The 20613-nt window shown below is 46.1% G+C and overlaps 1 protein-coding gene and 1 long non-coding RNA gene across 3 annotated transcripts in view; one reads left to right on the top strand and one right to left on the bottom strand.

The window, feature by feature from the left end:
• Positions 1 to 1547: 1547 nt before the first annotated feature.
• Positions 1548 to 18928, bottom strand: FSCN2 (fascin actin-bundling protein 2, retinal). 2 transcript variants are annotated; one of them, XM_072645294.1, is made up of 5 exons: positions 18106 to 18928; positions 7905 to 8061; positions 3625 to 3816; positions 2982 to 3169; positions 1548 to 1923 (listed from the first exon to the last, which is right to left on the bottom strand). In XM_072645294.1, the coding sequence occupies exons 1-5, from the start codon at positions 18926 to 18928 to the stop codon at positions 1718 to 1720; spliced, it is 1566 nt and encodes a 521-aa protein (XP_072501395.1). In that variant the 3' UTR covers positions 1548 to 1717. The 2 variants fall into 2 exon arrangements, with proteins under 2 accessions (XP_072501395.1, XP_072501396.1); XM_072645295.1 differs by having other exon boundaries at positions 2982 to 3149; positions 3695 to 3816.
• LOC140527952 (uncharacterized) overlaps positions 9673 to 20613 on the top strand; it is a 54965-nt gene continuing 44024 nt past the window's right edge. The window contains exon 1 of the long non-coding RNA XR_011974991.1: positions 9673 to 9939. This is a non-coding gene — a long non-coding RNA (uncharacterized lncRNA). The remainder of the gene's footprint in view (positions 9940 to 20613) is intronic.

Below are 20613 nucleotides of genomic sequence, written 5' to 3'. Positions count from 1 at the left end.
GCCACAGAACCTTCCCACCCAACCCACCCACAGTCAAGGCTGTCCTAGCCGCCCCACACAAATTACCCTGTTAGATCCTCGTATTGAATCCATTCCACAAATATTCCCAAGTGCTTTCTGGGGAAAGAGCTATCCTCAATCTACATTCTGGAAGGCCTGGCCACAGTTTGGAGGAATGGTCCTAACACTGACTCTGATGTTGGGGATGAGTCTGGGCAGGTCACTTACTATCTCTGGGTCTCAGTTACCTCATTTGTAAAACAAGGGGGTTGGTTTGAATGACCTCTACTTTCATAAGGGCTGGAATCAGATCTATGATGTGTACAACACACTGTGAAGCTAGTGACTGTGCCCATGGTGTGCGCATGCATGGGTGGGTACCTCACCTCAGGCTGGCCAAAGCCAACAAGTCTTTGAGAGATGTACTGCAGCCTGTGTGATCTGCAGTAAAGTGGGAGGGATTCAGGATTCTCTAAGTATGTCTAGGGGAGTGGTTGGAGAACAGGGAAACCACGCCAGAAGTGGGTTTGCTGTCTGACAAGAGAAACTTCTTCTGCCTAAGACATTCTAGAAATGTGATTATTAGTACTAGTACCAGCTGGTATCACAATGGAAAGACCTTGATGTGAAACTGACATACAAAATCCCAAGGGAAAGAAGAGTCCAGACTTTCTTTGTCCTCCCTGAGACCCCCCCCCCCCCGAGATTAGGAGCTGATTGGAAAGGGGGAGGGGAGACAGGTCTTGTCCTGGCTCTTCCCTCTGAAGTTGATGTAAGGGTCCAAGGGGACCAGGTCTCAGGGTCCCTTAGAAAAGTAGGTATCAGAGAAATGAGGGCTCCAGCCAGGTGAAAGAGCAGGATAGAGAAAGAAAAAAGACTTGAGAGAAGGGGGAAGAGAAAGCTGTGGAAGGGATGGAATAAGGAAACTGGACAGGTCAAGTTGATATTTGGGCCAGTGGAATGTACAAAGCTGACTTGTCTGGCCCTGGTCCTGTTCTGGCCAAGCTCCTCTTCTCTGTAGGCTCTGTTCCTGTCAGGGATTGTCCATTTTTTCTATCCCAGGAATTCTAACAGGCTCGATTTTCCCTGTACTCCTCCCTTCTCCCCCTTCTTTTCTGACTCTAATTTCATTCTCTTCTCAGGCTGCGTCCTTTATCCTGAGGTCACCTTGATGAGCAAGGGGGATTGTGGGAGGCTACAGCCTCTCAGAGCTCTCCAGGCTCATCATAGAAAATGGAGTAGAATCACTCTTGTAGGACAGTGGGGTCTATTCCTATGGGAGAGCCTTCTGTGGGCAAACCTTAGCTGTGTATATTCTTTCTTGGGAGTACATCAATAGAGTAATGACCTGAACCCCTGGACATCGTGATGGTGGCCAGCACAAGAAGGCCAGATGGAGCCTTCCCAGAATCTGTCTGGAAAGATTCTTATTTTGTCTTTCAGGGCATGGGATGTGAGACACAGAGCAGGTGAACATGGAAAGTCAAGAAACCAGAGAAAGCCAAATCTCAGACAGAATTTTTATGTAGGAGATGGGGATGGGGGAAGTTATGATCATGCATTGTGTGCTTTAGTCAGAAGAGGGAGGGATGGGACCCCCACACTTTACCCCACCCCAGGGAGAGCCCCAGGCTCCTTTCCTGCTTCTGTTTCTATTGCGTCTTCCTGCTTCTTTCCTGGGAGGCTCTGGAGACGGTTCATCCAAGGAAGATGGGAGTCAGTACTCCCAGAGGGTGGCACAGGCAAGCGAATCTCCATCAGCCTTCAACATGCCTGAAGAGGCTCCTCTCAGATATTTGCCATTTTTGCCTCTGATGGCCACTCGACCTCGCTCCCGAAACTCAAAGAAGAAATCTTCTGACCTTTCACCATCACTGCACACGTTGCCATTGCTGGCTATGTACCAGAACTTACCGCCTCTGCCTGAGGGTGAGGTGGGGAGCAAGTAGGTCAGGAGGGGCAGATCCTAGGGCTTCCCATCCCTGCTTTCAGCCCATTTTCTCCCTTTCCCTCCAGACTTCATCTTTTCTTTCCTCTCCCCTCCCAATCTTCTAGTCCCCATCTCCCTCAAATTTTCCTTCAGAACCCTGCTGACTGCATGGGATGGGACTGGAGTTGTCTGGGGTTAGAAAGTCTATGCAGAGTGGCACTGAGGATGGTGAGACTTCCTGTGAACTCTGACTGCATAGTCCTCCACTGCTTCTTTCAACCCCAGCATATTCCTCATTATCCCTAGTGCTCCATGTAGTGGCTTTGGGGGGGGGGGGGTTCAGGTGGAGGGTTTGGGAGTGGGGGAAGAAAGGTTGTGTGATTCCTTTCTGTGGCAGGAAAGGTCCAGCCCCCTCCCACCAGGCCCTAAGTATATCATTCACAGCTGGGATTAGCTTCTATCCTTTTCTGTCTCAGGCCCCTTTTCCTCTCCTAGGTTTTATCCTTAACTTTATCCATATCAGGGGTGGAAGCATAATTTTACATTTAACAAAATTCCCAGAAATAATTATGAGAAGGAAACTAACTCTCTCTCTGTTTCCTCCTGTCAGTGTCGCTGACTGGGTAAGCTTTCCTTCAGCCATTGGTGGTTCTGATTTAGCTCTATCACATTTGGCTGGCCAGATGCTTATAGATAGCTCATTCAGCCAGTGACAGGTGATGCAGGACCAGTAGGTGTGTCCTCTAGTTCCCATTCCTTTCCTGCTGATATAACATCAGAAGAAAGTATGGGGTTGGGAGGGAGGGGGAGCAACTGCCTGACTGTGATTCTCTAAGAATGCCAGAGCCAAAGTAGAAACAACTGCAGATTCCTCAGATTGCTGCTACTCAACCTTCTCCTTCACCATCTTGTCAGGCGAGAATGGGGAATAGAGACAGGGACAGGGGTGGGAGTGGAGAGGTAGGGTGATTCCCGGCTAGCACCAGACCCCACAGTGTGGTCTCAGTCCCTATTCTGATCCCTACCCCTGCTCCCCACCCCAAGGCTGCACCTCGGATCTGGTAGGCGCCATCGCTGAAACTGATGTGGAAGACGTCATAGACGGATCGGTTTGTGTCGAGCAGGTTGGAGTTTCGATGGTGGCAGACAAAACCATCATTGCCTCTTAACACCAAGATGGGCCGGTTAATGAGTTTGATGATAAATTCTTCATCCTCACCTGGGCCAAGGAGAGGAGGACTGCTAGGGGGATGGGGATGCCTTACCTTGCACCCATCACTTCATTCACTTGTCCTTGTGTGTATGTTTTGGGGAGGGATCACCTTGTAAGCCCTCTTTGGTGAGGTATGTGCCTTGGTGGAGGTTAGTAGAAAAGGGAAAGGGAAAGTAGGCCTACTGTGTGCCAGGCACTGTACTCAATGCTTTATAGAGATTATCTTATTTGATGCTCACAACAACCCTGGGAAGTAAGTGTTGTTATTATTCTGCATTTATAGTTGAAGAAATTGAAGCAAATTGAGGTTAAGTGACTTGTCCAGGATCACACAGCAAGTAAGTGTCTGAGGCTGGATTTGAACTCCTGACATCAGGCCTGGTACTCTATCCACTGCCCTACCTAGCTGCTTCTAGATTAGTAGATAGAGGTTCTTTTCTTCTCTCCTACCCAACCTCCTATCACTTGTAATTGCTTGAACCTCAAAGTAGGCATTGCTAGGGACTCTAAAATCTGTATGCTTTCAAACTCCTCCCCAGACCAGCACTCACCAATAAAGTCACTGATGGCTGCTAGATGCCCATTCTTCTTTGTGCAGATGTAGCGCCCGTTGCTTGCCTTGAGTGCTATTCGTCTGCCACGCCATTCAATCTCAAACATGGTTTTGGCAGCACTAGGGAAAGGGAGAAGAGGGGCATGTCAATGTCATTGGGAAGGGGGGCTCTGATAACTTTGCCTGCCCCACCACCCACCTAGTCCTGCTTTGTCTGGGGTCACCCAAAAGGTCTGTTTCATCCCAGGAAAATCAAAGCAGGTCCCAAACTAACCTAAGAGATCAAAATCACTATATCAGGTGGAGATGGGAGAATGCCTCCCTAAATCAAGGGTTCTTAACTTTGTTTCATGGTACCCTTTGACAGTCTGGCAAAGCCTATGGATATCACAGATTATAATTTTAAAATTCACAAAATAATATACATAGGGGTACAAAGGAAACCAATCATGTTGAAGTATAGTTATCAAAACAGATAAAGATGTCAGGTTAAGAACCTCTGCCCTAACCTTGAGAATAGAGCTGCCCCATTCAGGTCTCTTTCCCCTCTTCTTTCTACCAGACCATAGCTCTGGACTCTGGAATCAAGCCCATTTTTCTTATTTGCTTTGGATTCAACAACCCTACCTCAAGGGGAAAGTAGAAGAGAAAGCTGTCTACCCTCATCTGTGGTCTCAACCCCAACCACCTACCCTTCTCCAAGTTCCTTATACATGCCTTTGTCTGCCCCCTCCCTGCAGAGTTGCTATTTCTTCCCTAGTTTGAGGTGCCATTCTCCCTTCTACTTCCCTTTCTAGGTAATGCCTTGGGCCATAGACCACTGGCTCACCACTGGGTGGGGCCTATCTAGCAGAGGATTGAGAAGAAAAGGGAAAAGTGGTCATTTAGGTCCCATGAATACTACTGCTGAAGGCAGCAGTGGATAAGAGTAATGATGATGAGGGTGAGGCTAGAGGTAGTGATGGTGATAATTGTAGCTGAAAGGGTAGTGGTGAGTAAGATGGTGGTATAATGGGGACGTTGATTATAGCCGTGATGACAATGGTGGTGGTGATGGTGACAGTGATGACAGTGAGGGAGTGATGTTCAACTGGAGATAATCTTGGTGACTGTGATAACAGAGGTAGTGATAATAATATGGCTGGTAGTGATCAGGTGATAGTGTTAGCAAGGAAGATGACGGTGAAGAAAATGGTGGTGGTGAGGGTGATAAAATGTCCCCCTCTTCACAAGGTAGTTTCAACCTTCATGATATCTCTTGAACACTTCTTTTCACTCACTCAGCTTAGTCCAGGCCCTTATCTCCTCTTATTTAGATTATTGCAAAAGTCTCATAATTGGTTTCCCTGACTCAAGTCTCTCTCTACCCAATTCCATTCTACACATTTAAATTAATTTTCCTTAAGTATAGATTGGACCATATCACTTCTCTATTCAAACAAGTCCAGGGACTTCCTATTGCCTCTGGGATAAAATATAAATTTCTCAGTCTATCTTTTTTTTTTTTTTTTGGTGAGGCAATCCGGGTTAAGTGACTTGCCCAGGATCACATGGCTAGTAAATGTCAAGTGTCTGAGGTCGGATTTGAACTCAGGTCCTCCTGATTCCAGGGCCAGTGCTCCCTCCACTGCACCCCTCCCCTAGCTGCATCTTAAAGGAAGAAAGGCACTCTTTGAGGTAGAGATGAGGAAGGAGAACATTCCAGGCTTGAAACACAGTCAGTACAGAGAACAGAGATGGATTATTGAATGTGAAGAATAAAGAGAAGACCAATTTGGCTGGATTTCTAAGTACAGGAGGGAAATAATGCCCTCTGGGCTGAAGAGGTAGACCAAGGCAAGATTTTGAAGGCCTCAGACACTTACTAGCTGTGTGACCTTGGACAAGTCACTTAACCCCAATTGCTTTAAAAAAAAGGACACAGCTCAAGTATGATCTTCTGCATCAAGCCTTTCCTGATCCTCCTAACTTCTAGAGACCCTATTCCCAAACTACTTTGTGCATGTAACTACTGTGTATGTATTTGCATTTATTCACTTTATGTTGTATGTATATATGCATATATATTCACATATGACTAAGTATTGTTATATATACTTCTTGTTTCCCTCCTCAGAACGTAAGCTCATTTTGAGTAGGGATTGTTGTATTCTTTGTACTTGCATCCTCAGCACCTAGGACAGTACCTGGCACATGGTAGACATTTAAAAACTTGTTGACTGATGAACTGCTTGAGGCAGGCCTTCTTGTGGTGGCCATGTACCTGATTCTCATCCTCTCCTGCTTCTCCAGAAGATCACCTCCCAATTATCACTGCTCTCCCAGAATCTCTAATCTCTCCCTAGCTACAGCTCCCTTTCCTTTGCCTGCAAACACACCTACATCTCCTTCATCCTGAAAAAACTCCATGGGCTCTGCCATCTCCTCAAGCTATAATCCTAGATCTCTCATTTCTACCTCAGTCTCTCTCTCTCTCTCCCTCTCTGTCTCTCTCCTTCCCTCCCTCCTTCTCCTTACTTTTGTCTGGCTTCTGACCTCATCACTCACCTGAAGCGGCTTTTTTCTAAAGTTATGAATAATTTATCACTTGCCAAATCTGATGGTTCTACAAAACCATCCACATCTTCCCAGTTTTGAAAAAAAGTCACTAGACCCTCCTCTTCAAGTTATAACCCTGAATCTTTCCTCCCTTTCTCAGGCTCTCTCAACTTCTCTCAGTTTCTGACCCCACCACTCAATTGAAACTTTCTCCAAAGTTATGGACTATCTCTTAATTACCAGATCTATGATCCTTCCTCCACTCTTTTCTCCTTCTTGACCTCTCAGAACACCTTGTCTTCCTGGATAGTCTCTCCTCTGTATGCTTTGTGATTCTGTCCTTTATTGGTCCTCCTTCTACCCTTCTGACTTCATTTGGACTCCTACTTCATCTTCTTTGCTGGGTCAACTACCCATTTCATACCTCCCTTAACTGAGGCTGTACCACAAGTTTCTGTCCTGGGCCCTTCCTTCTTTATACTCTCTCATTTGATGGGCTAGTCAACTCCCATGAGTGTAATTATCATCTTTATCAGACAATTCCCATATATCCACCCCTCGTCTCTCTTTTGAGCTCCCATCCTACATCACCGACTGCCTATTGGACATTTCAAACTGTAATGTCTTGTAGGCATCCTAAATGCAACATGACACAAAACAGAACTTATTTTTCCCTCCAAACCCACCCTTCCCTATTTCTATTGAGGGCACCATCATTCTTTGAGTCCATCCAAGTTCGTCCTAGACTCTTTCCCTCATATATCTAACCAAAATTGTAGTTTCTGCCTCCACAGCATCTCTCCCATATGTCCCTTTCTCTCTGCTCACACTGCTATCATCCCATTTCAGAGTCTCATTATCTAACACCTGGACAACAAGTCTCTCCAATCTATCCCCCGCAGATCCCTTAGGGGATTTTCCTAAAATGCAGATCTGACCGTGTCACCTCCTTACTCAGTTAACCCCCATTTCTTCTTATTACATCTAGGATCAAACCTATTTAAAGCCCTCCACAACCTAGCTCCAATTTATCTTCTAGCCTTATTCTACCTGACTCACCTTCACCTGCCCTATTGTCCAACCAAACTGACCTTCTTACTGTTCCATTCATACAACATTCCATCTCCCACCTATATGCCTCTGCCTAGTTGTCCCTCACATCTGAAACGATCCTCACCTCTTTAAGACTCAAATCAAGCCCTATTTTCAACATCACTCCAGCTACTACCGCCTCCCTCTCAAAAAAATTACCTTATATCTATTTCCTACATGTTGTCCTTACAAACACATGTGTTTATACGCTATATATATATATACACAGATATATACTTATACATCCGTCTATCTATCTACCTATCTATCTACATGGAAATATACACATATCTCCCTGATTGAATGTAATCTTCTTGAAAAGAAAAATGCCTTCATATTGGCCTTCATATCCCTGGCACTTTGCAAGGGACTTGGCAAGTGGTGTTTGATTGGACTTTATTGATTGATGGTGATGGGAAGGAGGTGGTGATGGTGACTGTGTTCATGTTTATATATACAGTGAGTGTGATGATGGTTGTAACAGTAATGGTGTCAATGGTGGTGATGGGTGAGCATGATGGAGATGGTGATGGTGAAGGGGAGACTGGGCAAAGCCAGGAGTAGTCAGGGCTGCTCACACTTGTGTGGCAATAGACTGGATACCCCCATGAGTGACCAGGGTCCAGTAATCCCCAGTGTTGGAATGGAAAATACACTTCTTGGTCTCACGGTCAATTTGCATCTGGAATGTCTCATGGTCCAGCTCTTCATCCTGATTGGCTGAGACGTTGATCCCTGAAAAGAGGAAATGGGAAAAAAATAAAATTTAAAAAATTAAAAAAAAAAAAGAAAAGAGGAAATAGGTTAGAAGGGAAGGAAAAGTTCAGATGTTCTAGAGTGCCCCTGAAGGGAGGAATAAGTATGGACAAAGGGAGGTATCAATCTTACCTGTAGCACAGGAAATGAGATAGATCACAGAATCTCTCCCAAGGCCCCCTTAACTAGTGGTGCCATTTGTTGCTGTCGCTCAGTCAGTTCAGTTGTATTGAACGTTTTGTGGCCTCATGGACCATACTGTCCATGGAGTTTTCTTGACAAAGATACTACAGTAATTTGCCATTTTCTTTTCCAGTTCATTTTACAGATGAGGAAACTGAGGCAACTGAATTTAAATGATTTGCCAAGGGCTACACAGCTAGTAAGTATCTGAGGCTGGATTTGAAGTCGGGTCTTTCTGACTCCAGGTCTGTCTTCTATCCACTGAGTCACCTACCTGCCTCATTGGTGTCAAGTTCAAATAGAAATAGGGCTGCTACCCTAGATATAAAGATCATATTTACATTATGTTCTATTATCTTGTTGATTTATTTTGTTTTTTTGTTTATTTTGGTTTTGGAGGCAGTTGGGGTTAAGTGACTTGCCCAAGGTCACACAGCTAATAAATGTCTGAGGCTGGATTTGAACTTGAGTCCTCCTGACTCTTGGGCTAGCACTTTATCTACTATAACACATAGTTTGCCCTTTTTCATTTGTTTTGTTAAATCTTTCCCAGTCTGGTTAGCTGTGCTTGGGAAGGTTGCTGGCAGTGTGAAGCCAAGGTGCCTGTTTGATGTTTCTACCCTTGACCACTGGGTTACCAGCTTTTTTTTGAAGGGGTCTCTAGCTGACCCAAAGAGGAGCCAAGGAAGAGAGACAAAATCAGCCAAGGGAGGAAATCCATTCAAATCCAGTTCTAGGGAAAAATGGGCTTAGTCCCCTCACTGTGCCTGATTTCTCCTCCCTAAATAGTCAAGCCAACCTCCTTCTGTTTGCCCAGAAAATCCTCCAAATCATCACTGCTAATTGGAAGGCTAAGCTGATTGCTGTAGTTTCCATCTGCCCATCAGATGGGGTTGGCGTCCCTATTTATAACACACCTCTTAATCAGCTTGGGTTAGGCACAGCAGGGGGCTCTGTCCTTCCCAGAGCCCCAGTGTGGGGGAGAACCAGAGGGCTCAAGGACCTGTTAGGCCACTGAAGCAGCCCCAAGGGGCCTGGCCCCATTTAGGAAGGAGTGGGGTTACAAATGCCCAAGTTTTCTGAGCATCACAGCTTAGCACACTGGCTCCCTAACCACACCCACAAAGAGACCCTGGAGGAAGGGGATCAGACCGAGGGCTGTGCCAGGGACATACCAAAGTGAAAGGCATTGGTGGCAAATTGAGGGAGGGTGTCCAGCAGAACTGGAAAAGGCAACAGTCAGCTAGAGCCCCCTATCCTACCAAGATGCTTGTAGTTCCTCCTCCCTTTCCCTTCCCTCCCCCCAAACCAAGAGTAAACCAAACCCCAAGCTCATCATCCTCTCCAAACCAGGCCCAGTTACCATGGCAACCCTGCAGCACTCAGAACCTTGGCAGATCTCAGAGCCTCCCTTGTGCCACCTGCTTCCCACGTGGTGCCCCAGTGGTTGGGGCTAACTCACACATGAGGGGAGGGGGAAGTGATGAAGAGGAGGCAGCTTTGACAACTGCAAGTAAACACCAGCCTACATGTGCTGTGGAGAATGCAGCCCTTCAGTAGGATGGATGGAGGGTTAGGGCCAGTTCCTCTGGTGCCCAACTTTCAGTAGGGGTAGCCCTGGAACTCCTCCCCCAACACCGAGAGGGATCAGATGAGGGAGACTTCCTACCTAAGGTGAGAGGAGGCTTGGGACCTATGCCAGTGGCCATGACCATCCTCCTGCAAAGAATTCCCTATTATCTTCCTTTAAGATCCACTTGAGCCTGTAGGCAGCAGCCCCAAGCCTAGGGCTGGTGGGCATCCACAGGTCGAGGCCCTGAAGGCAGGTCTTGTTCAGGGTTAGGATTTTGCCAGAATGAAGGAATCCTCCAGAGCAGCCCTCTCCAACTTACAGAACCCCAGTGGAGAGGGGGAGGCAGGAGGCATAGGGGAACATTGGAAGTGGAGTCTAAAGATCTCTCATCCCAGCTCTGCCATCCGAAGCATCTGACCAACCTGTGAGCACGTCACTTACACTTTTTTCATTATCTGAAAGATGGGGACAATCATATTTGTATTACCTACCTCACAGGGTTGTTGTTAAGGAAAGAACTTTGTAAAGTGACATATAAATATAAGCCGCTATTACTATTTGTTGTTCTTGCTGAGTCACTTCAGTTGTAACCAACTCTTCGTGACCCCATCCTGGGGTTTTCTCGGCAGACAGAGAATCTAGAGTGGTTTGCCATTTTCTTCTCCAGCTCACTTTACACATGAGAAAACTGAGGCAAACAGGGTTAAGTGACTTGCCCAGGGTCACACAGCTGGTATCTGAGGATGGATTGGAACCCATGAAGATGAGTCTTCCTGATTACTTACCTGCCCTGTTATCATTATCATCATCCTTGGAGTCCTATGGATGGTTCTAATCTGTCCCAGAGTGCCCCAGGATTGGGCACCGTTCTCCCAGTGATCCACAGAGGAAGCAACCGAGAGTGAAGGATATCTGCCAGAGGGTCCGTGTGCTCCTCTGCTGTCCTTGAGAAGCAGCTACATAACGTGAACTAGCATATGAAGTATAGGACCCACAGTCAGGAAGACCTGAGTCCTATCTCAGACACTTACTAGCTGTGTAATCCCGGGAAAATCATTTCCCTCCATCTCAGTTTTCTCATCTGTAAAAATGGGATAGGAATAACCCCTACTTCCCAGTTTTTTTGCCAGGATCAGATGAGATCTTTGTAAAGTACTTTGCAAACCCTTAAAATGATATATAAATGCAAGCTGTTTGTTGTTCGATGAAATTAACCTTGATCCCTCTGTAGTCAGTTTATGGGAGATCAGGGGCCTGAGCAGCCCAGGACGGATAGGGATGGGTGGCTTATGAGCTGTGTCATGGGAGGGGAATGCCCACTTTGATGAGATCATGGATCTGTTCAAGGACTGAGAATTTTGAGTCCTTAGAGGAACCTCAGAGCTCAGACCTGCTACTTGGCTTCTGGTGGGCTTGCTCATTCATTTGGGAAGGGAACAGAGGAAGAGATGGCCCTCTGAATGCTGCTCATTCTGTCAATGAGGCTGCTCCACTCTTCTCCCTGGGGTGGAAGTGAAGGAGGGCTCTCAGGCCAGCTTTCTGCAGAATGACTGTTCTTGGGGGAGCCACCCATCCTGTTACACTAAGGCAGAAGCTTTTGACTCGGAGTCCACAAATTCCCAAGTGTCACGTGGGGTCTGTAAACTTGGATGGGGGTAAAATTGTATCTTTATTTATACTAATCATAGGTAAGTGGCCTAATGGATAGAGCACTGGGCTTGGAGTGAGGAAGATCTGAATTCAAATCCAGCCTCAGACACTTACCAGCTGTGTGACCTTGGGCAAGTCACTTAACCTCTGTTTGCCTCAGTTTCCTCACCTATAAAATGGTAATATATAAAATAGAATCTAGGTGGCTCAGTGGATAGAGTACTAGGCCTGTACTCAGGAAGACCTGAGTTTAAATTTAGTTTCAGATATTTAAAACCCTAGGCCGGTCATTTAGCCTCTCAGTTTTCTCAACTGTAAAAAGAAAATCATAATAGCACCTATTTCCTAGGGCTACTATGATGATCAAATGATATAATATTTATAATGCACAATAGCAGGCACATAGTAGGTACGATATATGCTTGATCATCAATGCAAAAAAGGCTAACCACCCCAGACCTGACTGAGACAGTATCAGATCTCAGTATCTGAGAGTGGAGAGGGTCAGCAGAGGGTACCAAGTCCAACTAATACTAGGAAAAGGGATGCCCCCTACAACAAAACACCTGCCAGTGGCCATCCAGCCTTTGGTCCATTGAGGGAGGCCAGAGTAATGGCTAACATTTATATGCTGCTTACTATATGCTGGCCTCTGTGCTAAGTGCTTTACAGTTATTCTCCCTTTGGATCATCACAACAACCTTGGGAAGTGGATGCTGTTTTTGTTGTTTGGTCGTGTTTGACCTTCTTTTGCCTCAGTTTCCTTATCTGTAAAATGAGCTGAAGAAGGAAATGGCAAACCACTGTAGTATCTCTGCGGAGAAACCCCCCAAAAGGGGTCACGAAGAGCTGGGCATGACCAAAAACATGACTGAGGAATAACATATCTTATTTGCACACATTCATTTTCATGTAGTCTCACCCATTAGACTAAGAACTCCTTATGAGCACAGACTGTTCTGACACATGGTAGGTGACTGTTGTCTGGCTGACCTCTAGGCTTCCATCTAATCCAATCCCTTCCACCTCTTCCAGCATTCTCCTCCTTTTCCCCAAAGTACTAGATTCTGGGTCTGGGCAGGGCAGAGCAATCACAGGGTGAGAGGAGCACAGGTTTAGATGTGGAAGAGAAAGTCGTTGAATCCAACCCCTTCATTTTACACATGGGACATGGCCCCAGGGCCCAGAGGGATGAAGCATTACATAGCTAATAGATATGGGAGGCAGGATTTAACCCAGGTCCTCCTGACTCCAGCTCCAGTGTCAGAGTGTCTAAAGCTAGAAAGAGTGGACAGCTCTCAAATTTGTACTTTAAATCCCTACAGTCCTTTGCTCCCCATCTCTGCTCAGCCTGGGCACAGGGCCAGGGGCTCCAACTCTGACTCTATTACTAGGAAGAGGGAGGAATTGTAATAATAGATTAAGTCCTCATTTGCATATGATTACCCAGAACGCTGGTGTCCACCCCACCTCAAACCCCTGGCCTCAGGTTCTAGGGTGGGGGTGACAGGTCAAACAGCTACAGGCCCTGGTGCAACCATTTCTTGTGTCTCCCTAAGGGTGGTGGAAGAGCCAAATGATGAGCAAGGGAAGAAAGTGATATTCCACTATAAAAAGAGATAAGAGAGGAGGTCGACTGGACCTTAGGAACTGATTTATTCTATTCTAGAGATTTCTTAATCTTTTTTTTGCGTAGCCAGACCCCCTTGTTAATCTGGTAAAGCCTATGAATTCCTTTTCAGATTAAAGATTTTAAAAGCATAAACCAAAATACATAAAATTACCAAGGAAACTCGTTATATTCCAATACAGTTATCAAATTTTAAAAAAAAGCTTCTGGACCCCTGCATTCATTTACTTAATCATCATCATCGTCATCATCATGGCTGACATTTGTACAGCAATTTCAGTTTTGCAAAGTGCAAAGCACATTATGAGATCATTCAAGTGAGGGCTTGTTTGATTTATTGATTCATTCGACAAACATTTAATTAAGTTCTTCCCTTGTACAAAGTACTGAGATGAAGCAGATCTCACATGCCTTCCAGCTTGAAAATTCTTTGATTCTAGAAATGGTTCCTAATTTCAAGGGAGGAAAGGCTGTTTAATAGCGAAAGCAAAGAGTGAGCCAAGCCCAGGGCCAGGCACTTAATAGAGATAATAATACTCTCTTAGCTCCGGTTTCCTTTTCTGTAAAATGAGGTAGTTGCTTGAAGAAGAGAAAAGGCAAAGGTCTTACGTGTACGAAAAGATGTAAAGCAACTCTTTCATAGTAGCAGAGAAATGGAAACTATGGGGGTACCCATCAGTTTAGGAATGACTGAAACATTTCTGGTTCCCTGAACAAATATGGTATGTGAACATAATAGAATATTATTATGCCATAAGAAATAATAAAAGGAATGGAAGCCAGGGGGTGCCAGAGTGCGTGGAGCAATGGCCTGGAGTCAGGAAGAACAGAATTCATTCAAATACAACCTCAGACACATTTACTGTGTGACTCTGGATGTCATTTAATCTCTCTCTGCCTCACTTTCCTCAGCCTCCCAGGCTTGTTTCGAGGATCAGATGAGATAATATTGGTAAGCACTTAGCACAATGCCTGGTATACAGCAGGTTCCATATACACATTTATTCCCTTCCCTTTTAAGGAAACCTGGGAAGACTTGTATGAGCTGATGCAGAGTGAAGTAAGCAGAATTAAGAGAACAGTTATAACAACAACTTTGAAAGACCTAATCCAGGCAAAAATCCAAAGGACTGCTATGTATGCACCTTCTGAGAGGGAAGTGATAGATTGAGGGCACAGAATGAGCCATCTATCTTTGGCGATGGCCAGTATGGGAATTTATTTTGCTTGACTATGCATACTTCAGGCAGCTAGGTGGCACAGTGGATTCAGGGCTGGGCCTGGAGATAGGAAGACCTGAGTTCAAATCCAGTTTGAGAAACTTATTGGCTATATGACACTGGGTAAGTTATTTAACCTCTCATAGCCTCAGTTTTCTCATCTGTGAAAGGAAGATAATAACAGCACCTATCTCATAGGGTTATTTTGAATTGAATGAGGTAACATGTAAATGGGGCAGCTAGGTGACTCAATGGATAGATTTCCTGGCCTGGATTCAGGAAGACCTGAGTTCAAGTCTGACCTCAGACACTTACTAGCTGGGTGACCTTGGGCAAGTCATGTAACCCTGTTTGCCTCAGTTTCCTCATCTGTAAAATGAGTTGCAAAAGGAAATGGCAAACGACTCCAGTGTCTTTGCCAAGAAAGCCCCAAATGGGGTCAAGAAGAATCAGATATGACGGAAATGATCGAACATCAAAATGAATACTTGTTATAAGGGTTCTGTTCTTCTTTTCTTTTCCAGTGGGGGGTGGTGTTGGAGGGAAAACAAATAATGGATATTTCATAATTGAAAAAAATGAGGGATCTGGGCTAGATGAGCTCTAAGGTCTTATAATTCCTGTTCCACCTCCTGTGAGCCCTGCCCTACCTTGGGTTATCCTGGCACTGACATAAAGAGCCCAGAGTCACCTCCATCATCTGGGAGAACTTGAGTGGAACACAACACTGAAAACCAGGAGAGTTCCACCAATTTCCCAGGAATTACAACTTTCAAATCCAGCTTTTCATAAGCCATCTTACTCTGTTCCCTGGTATGGCTTCCCTCCTCCTCCTCCCTACCCTCTGGGAAGGGTTCTTAACCTGAGGTCCTTGAAACAAACAAACACAAAAATTAAGAACTTCTGCTCCAGAGCTTTTTAGAAGACAAAACATACCCATTTTTTTCTTTCTAGAGTTCAAAGGGCACCCAAGAGAGTCTAGGAAAACTATATGAGACCTAGATCATGGGGGAATTGGGGGATTTCTGTTGAGGGGTCTTTCTCTGCTCTTTCCTTAACTTCGGGTAAATGGTTCCAGCTCTCCTCCCTCAGAACTGAAGGTTGGGGAGGTCCTTCTTTCTTTCTGCCTCTCTCACTAAGACCACCAAAGGAGCTCATTTAGGAATGAGGCTGACTTCCTTGACATACATGTCTATGCCTCTTAATCCCCAATGCCTCTCCCATGCCTCTCCAAGGGTTTGGAGCAGGGGAGGGGAACCTGCAGCCTCGAGGCCACAGGTAGCCCTCTAGGTCTGCTTGAGGACCTAGATCCAGTCAAAGGGCCACACTTGAGGACCTAGAGGGGCACCTGTGGTCTTGACGTTGCAGGTTGCCCACCTTGGGGGGGTGGGAGAAGGCTGCTCCTGGAGAGGTTGAAGGAGCAGAGAATAATGGAGAAAGAGACTTGACTCCTCCACTAGTTAGACTGTCTCCTTAGGGCCCATTATTCTTCCCTAGCCCCAACTTTGAAATTCCTTTCTCTGAGACATATTTTGGATGTGGCCAATGCAGGAAATTTGTTTTGCTTGACTATGTATATTTGTTACGAGTTTCGTTTTTCACTTTTTAATTTGGACAAGGGGAGGTAAACAGGAGAGAAAGTAAGTTTTTTAAAAATAAAAAGCATCACTTTTTTTTTTTTAAAACAACTCTTTTTTCCTATTACCTCTCTCCATGTTCTCTTCCATATACTACTCAGCCCTAGTCCTCCCCAGCCCCTGGGCATGTTACTTAAACTCCCACAGACTCAGTTTGGCCATCTGTAAAATGGGGGATCATAGTACCTACCTCACAGGGCTTTGTGTGGGTCGCATGAAAAACACATGTAAAGTTATAAATATTAATAATTGCTATTATCAGGATTATTATCTTCTCTCCTCGCTTTCTGCTGGACTCTTTGGAACATACTTTTGTTTTAGAGAGACAGAGAGAGAGAAAGGAAGAAAGGAAGGAAAGAAAGAAGGAAGGAAGCTCTATTTCATCCTATATCTTTTCCTTTTTTGGAAAACATTCCTTTTATTTTTCTGATTCTCACTGACTCCTGGTTTTCTCCGGGAGATACCACACTTCGAAACATTCCCTCCAAGGCTGGCTAGTCCCTCTGAGGCTGCTGCTCCTTCTCTCACACCCTCTGACGCTCAGAGGGAATTGACTTTCTCCCTCTGCTTCCCTTCAATAAACACTTATTAAGCACCTACTATGTGCCAGGTACTATACTAAGCACTGGGGATACAAATAAGAAAAAGTAAGACAGTACCTGGCCTCAAGGAGCTTATAATCTAATCACATAAAAGAAAGCTGAAAAGAGTGGCTATGCTCACCCACCCATGGCCTCTCTTCTTTTAACCTTCACTCCAGCCTCTCATCTGCTGACCTCAGGGTCACTGTCCCCCTCTCTCAAAAGTTCAAGAACTGTTTCACAGTCTTCTTTTCCACCCTTGACCCTTTCAGAGATCCTGGCTTCCTAGTCACTGAAACAACTCAGCTCCCACGGTTCTATCTCCAGTGTGCCTTAAGCATAGATAGTAGAGGTCGTACCTTATCCTTCCCTTTCCTACCTTCACACTTATGTGTGCAATTACTCAAGTCTGGGCACCCTCCCCAGTCACTGCCCTCCCCCCACCCCCATCTATCTGGAGCAGACACTTCTAACTCTTTCTGTGCCATGGGCCCCTTTGGCAGGATATTTGGTGAAGTATCTATGTAGCCTTCTCAGAATAATGCTTTCAAATGCATAAAATAAAATACATAGGATTAAAAAGGAAACCAAAGGTTAGTGAAAATCAATATGCAATTCCCCCCCCCCCCCCTTCCAAGTTCACAGATTCATAGGCCTCCAATAAGATCCCCTGGTCTATAGAAGTCCTTCCCTGCCTTTAAGGTCAGGCTTAGGAACCACATCTTCTTTGAATCCTTCCCTAATCTCTCTATCTTAAGTTATCTCTCTTTCCCAGAATCTCTTCACGTGTTCCAGTTAGCCCTCTCCTTTACTTATCACATTTTAATTTGCATTATAATTACCCATTTCGATAGATTCTGGGAGTGGAAGGATTGTATGTCTGCCCGTGCATAAGGCTACCCGAAACCTCCATATCTGGAAAACACTCCCTCTTCATCTCTGCCAAAATTTCTGCATCTCTCTCTTCCTTCAAAGATTCAAAGGTGCCTCCTCTTCCCCAAGGCTTCTCTCATCCCCAGCTAAATGGAAATTTCCCTACAGCACTTCATCTGGACCCATCATTTGACCCCATCATTTTCTGTCTAATTAGCTCTGGTCCTCTCTACTGCTGCTTACCATTGAAGGTAAAAACTCTTTGAAGGTCAAGGCTATGTCAAATTCTCTATTTGTACCCTTAGAACCTAGCACACAATATTAGGTGCAGATGTCATTAGATGCTTTAAAAATGTTTGTTGAATGCATGGCATGGATATATGCACACAAGAATGGATGAAGGAATGCCTAACAAATATCTGTTGAACTGACTGAAATTCCTGAAAGTAACTCTTTTTATACAATAACCTTGACCTCTGCATACTCCTTTCTCTGGTCGTGAACTTCTCAATTTCACCAAGTCTTATACCAAGTCTAAGCAGTGGTGACTGGTTTTCAGCTTGGGTAGCCCCCATCTCAATTCTGGGCTGGATGTACTGGAGCTGCCTTGCTGATTTTACTCTCCCTGGTCATAGGGGAGTCTGGAAGAAGGGGAGAAAGGGAGTAGTCGATTTACCTTGTCTGATGGAAACATAGCGCCCATTGGAGCCCATAAACACCACTTGGGGATGGCTCTCCTCCAGGTCAAAGAGTTCATCCTTGCTTGGCTTGGAGCTGCGCCCAGCCTTAAGGGTTCCGGTGGGCCCCATGGGGGCCAGGTATCTGCCATCACAATCCTTGAAAGCCAACTTGCCAGCTTTGAACTCCAGAGTATAGCGAGCCCGGGGTTCTGGCTCCCACACTAGTTTACCATCATTGCGTAGATAGCGACTGTCACAGGTCTTCAGACAGTATTGCTTGTTCAGGAAGATAAGCGTAATGAGGGCATCCACACCCCAAGGAATATTGCTGTCAGTTGCAATCTCATCCTCCTGTGGGCATAAGTGGGCATAGCGCCGGCGACTGATGCTCAGCAGATTGGCCTGAGGATGGATGGCGAGGTGGACCGTCCAGAGCTCAGCAGGGGTAATGGTTGGGGAAAAGCAAGAGAGGTGGTCTTCAGAGCCTCCAAAAAATCGCCGATAGGGTTCTGATTGCAAGGCCCAGCGCCCATCTGAGTGGGTGACGATTAGGAAGCGGGCATCCCGGCCCGGTTTCTCTGCCTCACAGGACACCTTTCCATCCTGATCGGTTTCCAGGTAGCGTCCTAGGTGGCTTCGGAAGAAGACAGCTGAGCTGTTGCCATCGTCCTGCTCTAGGACCCATATCTGCTTCCTTTTAAGGCTAGAAGCTGAAGCATTTACCTTAAAGCCAAAGCTTTCAGCTGTCAGATAGCGATCCTCTTCATTGATCAGGCCAAACTGAATCTTCAGCACCTGGTGGATCCCATTGGTTGGCATCTTTGGGGCCCCCAGGGGACCCCTTGCAACAATGGCTTATCCTTCCCCACCTGATGTGGGTACCCACTTTGCTCCAGACTCTCCTGTCCAGCAAATTCTGTTTAGCTAGGTGGAACTGAGTATCTCTGCCGTCACAGGTCAGGGGCCACCTGCCCTGGGCACCTATTCCTTAGCACTCACCTGGAATCCCCTCATTGAACCCCATGGGTCAGGGGTCCCTGGGGCCACTTGCTCTTTCACTGACTGGTACCCACCTCTGAGGCACTACCAGGTCACCTCTTACATGATCAGCGAAGCAGGGGAGGGAGAGAGAGGAGTGATGAGGTGGATGAGACAAAGTGCACACTTAGGAGCTGCCGCCTGGCTTAATTAGCTACAGCTAGGATTACAGCACTCTCCCAGATCTCAGTGAGGCCAGAGCCATCAGTAACCAACAGTCAGTCCCATGAAGGAAGAGGGGCTTGGTGCTGAACACAACGGCCCTCTTCTCTTTCTGCCCTGCCACACCCCCCAAGAATCCCTGGCCACCAGCAGCTCTGCCCCTTCCTTTTCCCTTCTAGCCCTTTTGTCCCTTGCCCCTTCCCTCAGTCTGTCCTTGGGGTCCCTTTCCCTGGATCTGCGCTCCCCTAGCCTTGCAGCCTAGCTCTGGTGGAAAACTTACAATGAAACCCGATCACTGCCCATGCCTCCCCAAGCTGGCCTTCCAGATCTGTTCCCTTTCACGGCAGGATAAAATTACTTGCTTCTCTGATTCCTACTGCTGCCAGGAGTGGGTCATCTCACCCCACCTGGCCTGTTGGACCCATAAGCTCCTTATCAATTAGTCCAACTTGTTATTGGTTTAGACCTTCTATCCTTCCTCCGGCCCCTTGCCCTCTCCATCTGTCCATCTGGGCATCCTCCCAGCCCTGACTCCAGCTCAGGGGATTAGAAAAGGGGAATCCATTGGTGTCCTGCTCTGATCCCTTCAGAGGAGCCTTTTTGGCCAGGCCAGAAATGGCCTAACTGGCCTCCCTGACCCAAGCCTACTATCTCCTCCCATTAAGCAGATCTTGCTTTGTTGCGTAGGGAGAAGAGACCTGGGACCTGTTGGGGTAGGTTACAGGTGTTGAGCAAACACTCCTTGGCTTTGACCCTGTGATTCAGTCCCTAGATCTCTGACCTTGGATAAAAGTGATACGGAAGGGAGAGTTGGGGAAGGTAATGTTGTTCTTTGTGACACAATCAACCCTTAATATCAAGAAAAGCTTAGCTACTCCCAGAATAGGCCATCTGACACCACTTCTCTCCCTTCCTCTGTCCCAACTGTTTATGCCAGAGAAATCACAGAATCATTGAGCCTCAAAGATTCAAGAGGCGGGAGCAGTCCTTAAGGTCTACCACCTGGCCAGTGCTTTGAAACCCTCTAGGGCCCTAAGGCAAATGATCCTTCGTCTCCTGCTTGGACACCTCCAATGCTCTTGATATAGCTGGGAGATAAGGGGAACTGAGGTTTGTGGGATATAGTGGCAGAGGTTTGTGAGTGGTTCTGAAAGCCACTTAATTATTGGGGAGAGGAAAGAAATCTTAGACATAGTAACAAAGATTTAGGGCTAAGCCTACATCATCCCCCCTTCATTTTAGAGTTGAGGAGGGGGGGGGGGCCCAGGGAGATTAAACAACTTGCCCAAAGTTCATATGCAAAG

Source organism: Notamacropus eugenii, chromosome 2, assembly GCF_028372415.1.
Source record: "Notamacropus eugenii isolate mMacEug1 chromosome 2, mMacEug1.pri_v2, whole genome shotgun sequence".
Classification (NCBI taxonomy): Eukaryota; Metazoa; Chordata; class Mammalia; order Diprotodontia; family Macropodidae; genus Notamacropus; species Notamacropus eugenii.
This window is presented reverse-complemented; position numbering and strand designations above follow the sequence as displayed.

Bases quoted from the DNA above. Each gene is read 5' to 3' on its own strand.
- FSCN2 (XM_072645294.1), bottom strand. From the start codon at position 18,928: ATGCCAACCAATGGGATCCACCAGGTGCTGAAGATTCAGTTTGGCCTG. The intron at 8,062-18,105 runs GTAAATCGACTA...TCCTCTTTTCAG, and splicing joins CTATGTTTCCATCAGACAAG to GGATCAACGTCTCAGCCAAT. The intron at 1,924-2,981 runs GTGCAGCCTTGG...CCTCACCCTCAG, and splicing joins TGGCGCCTACCAGATCCGAG to GCAGAGGCGGTAAGTTCTGG.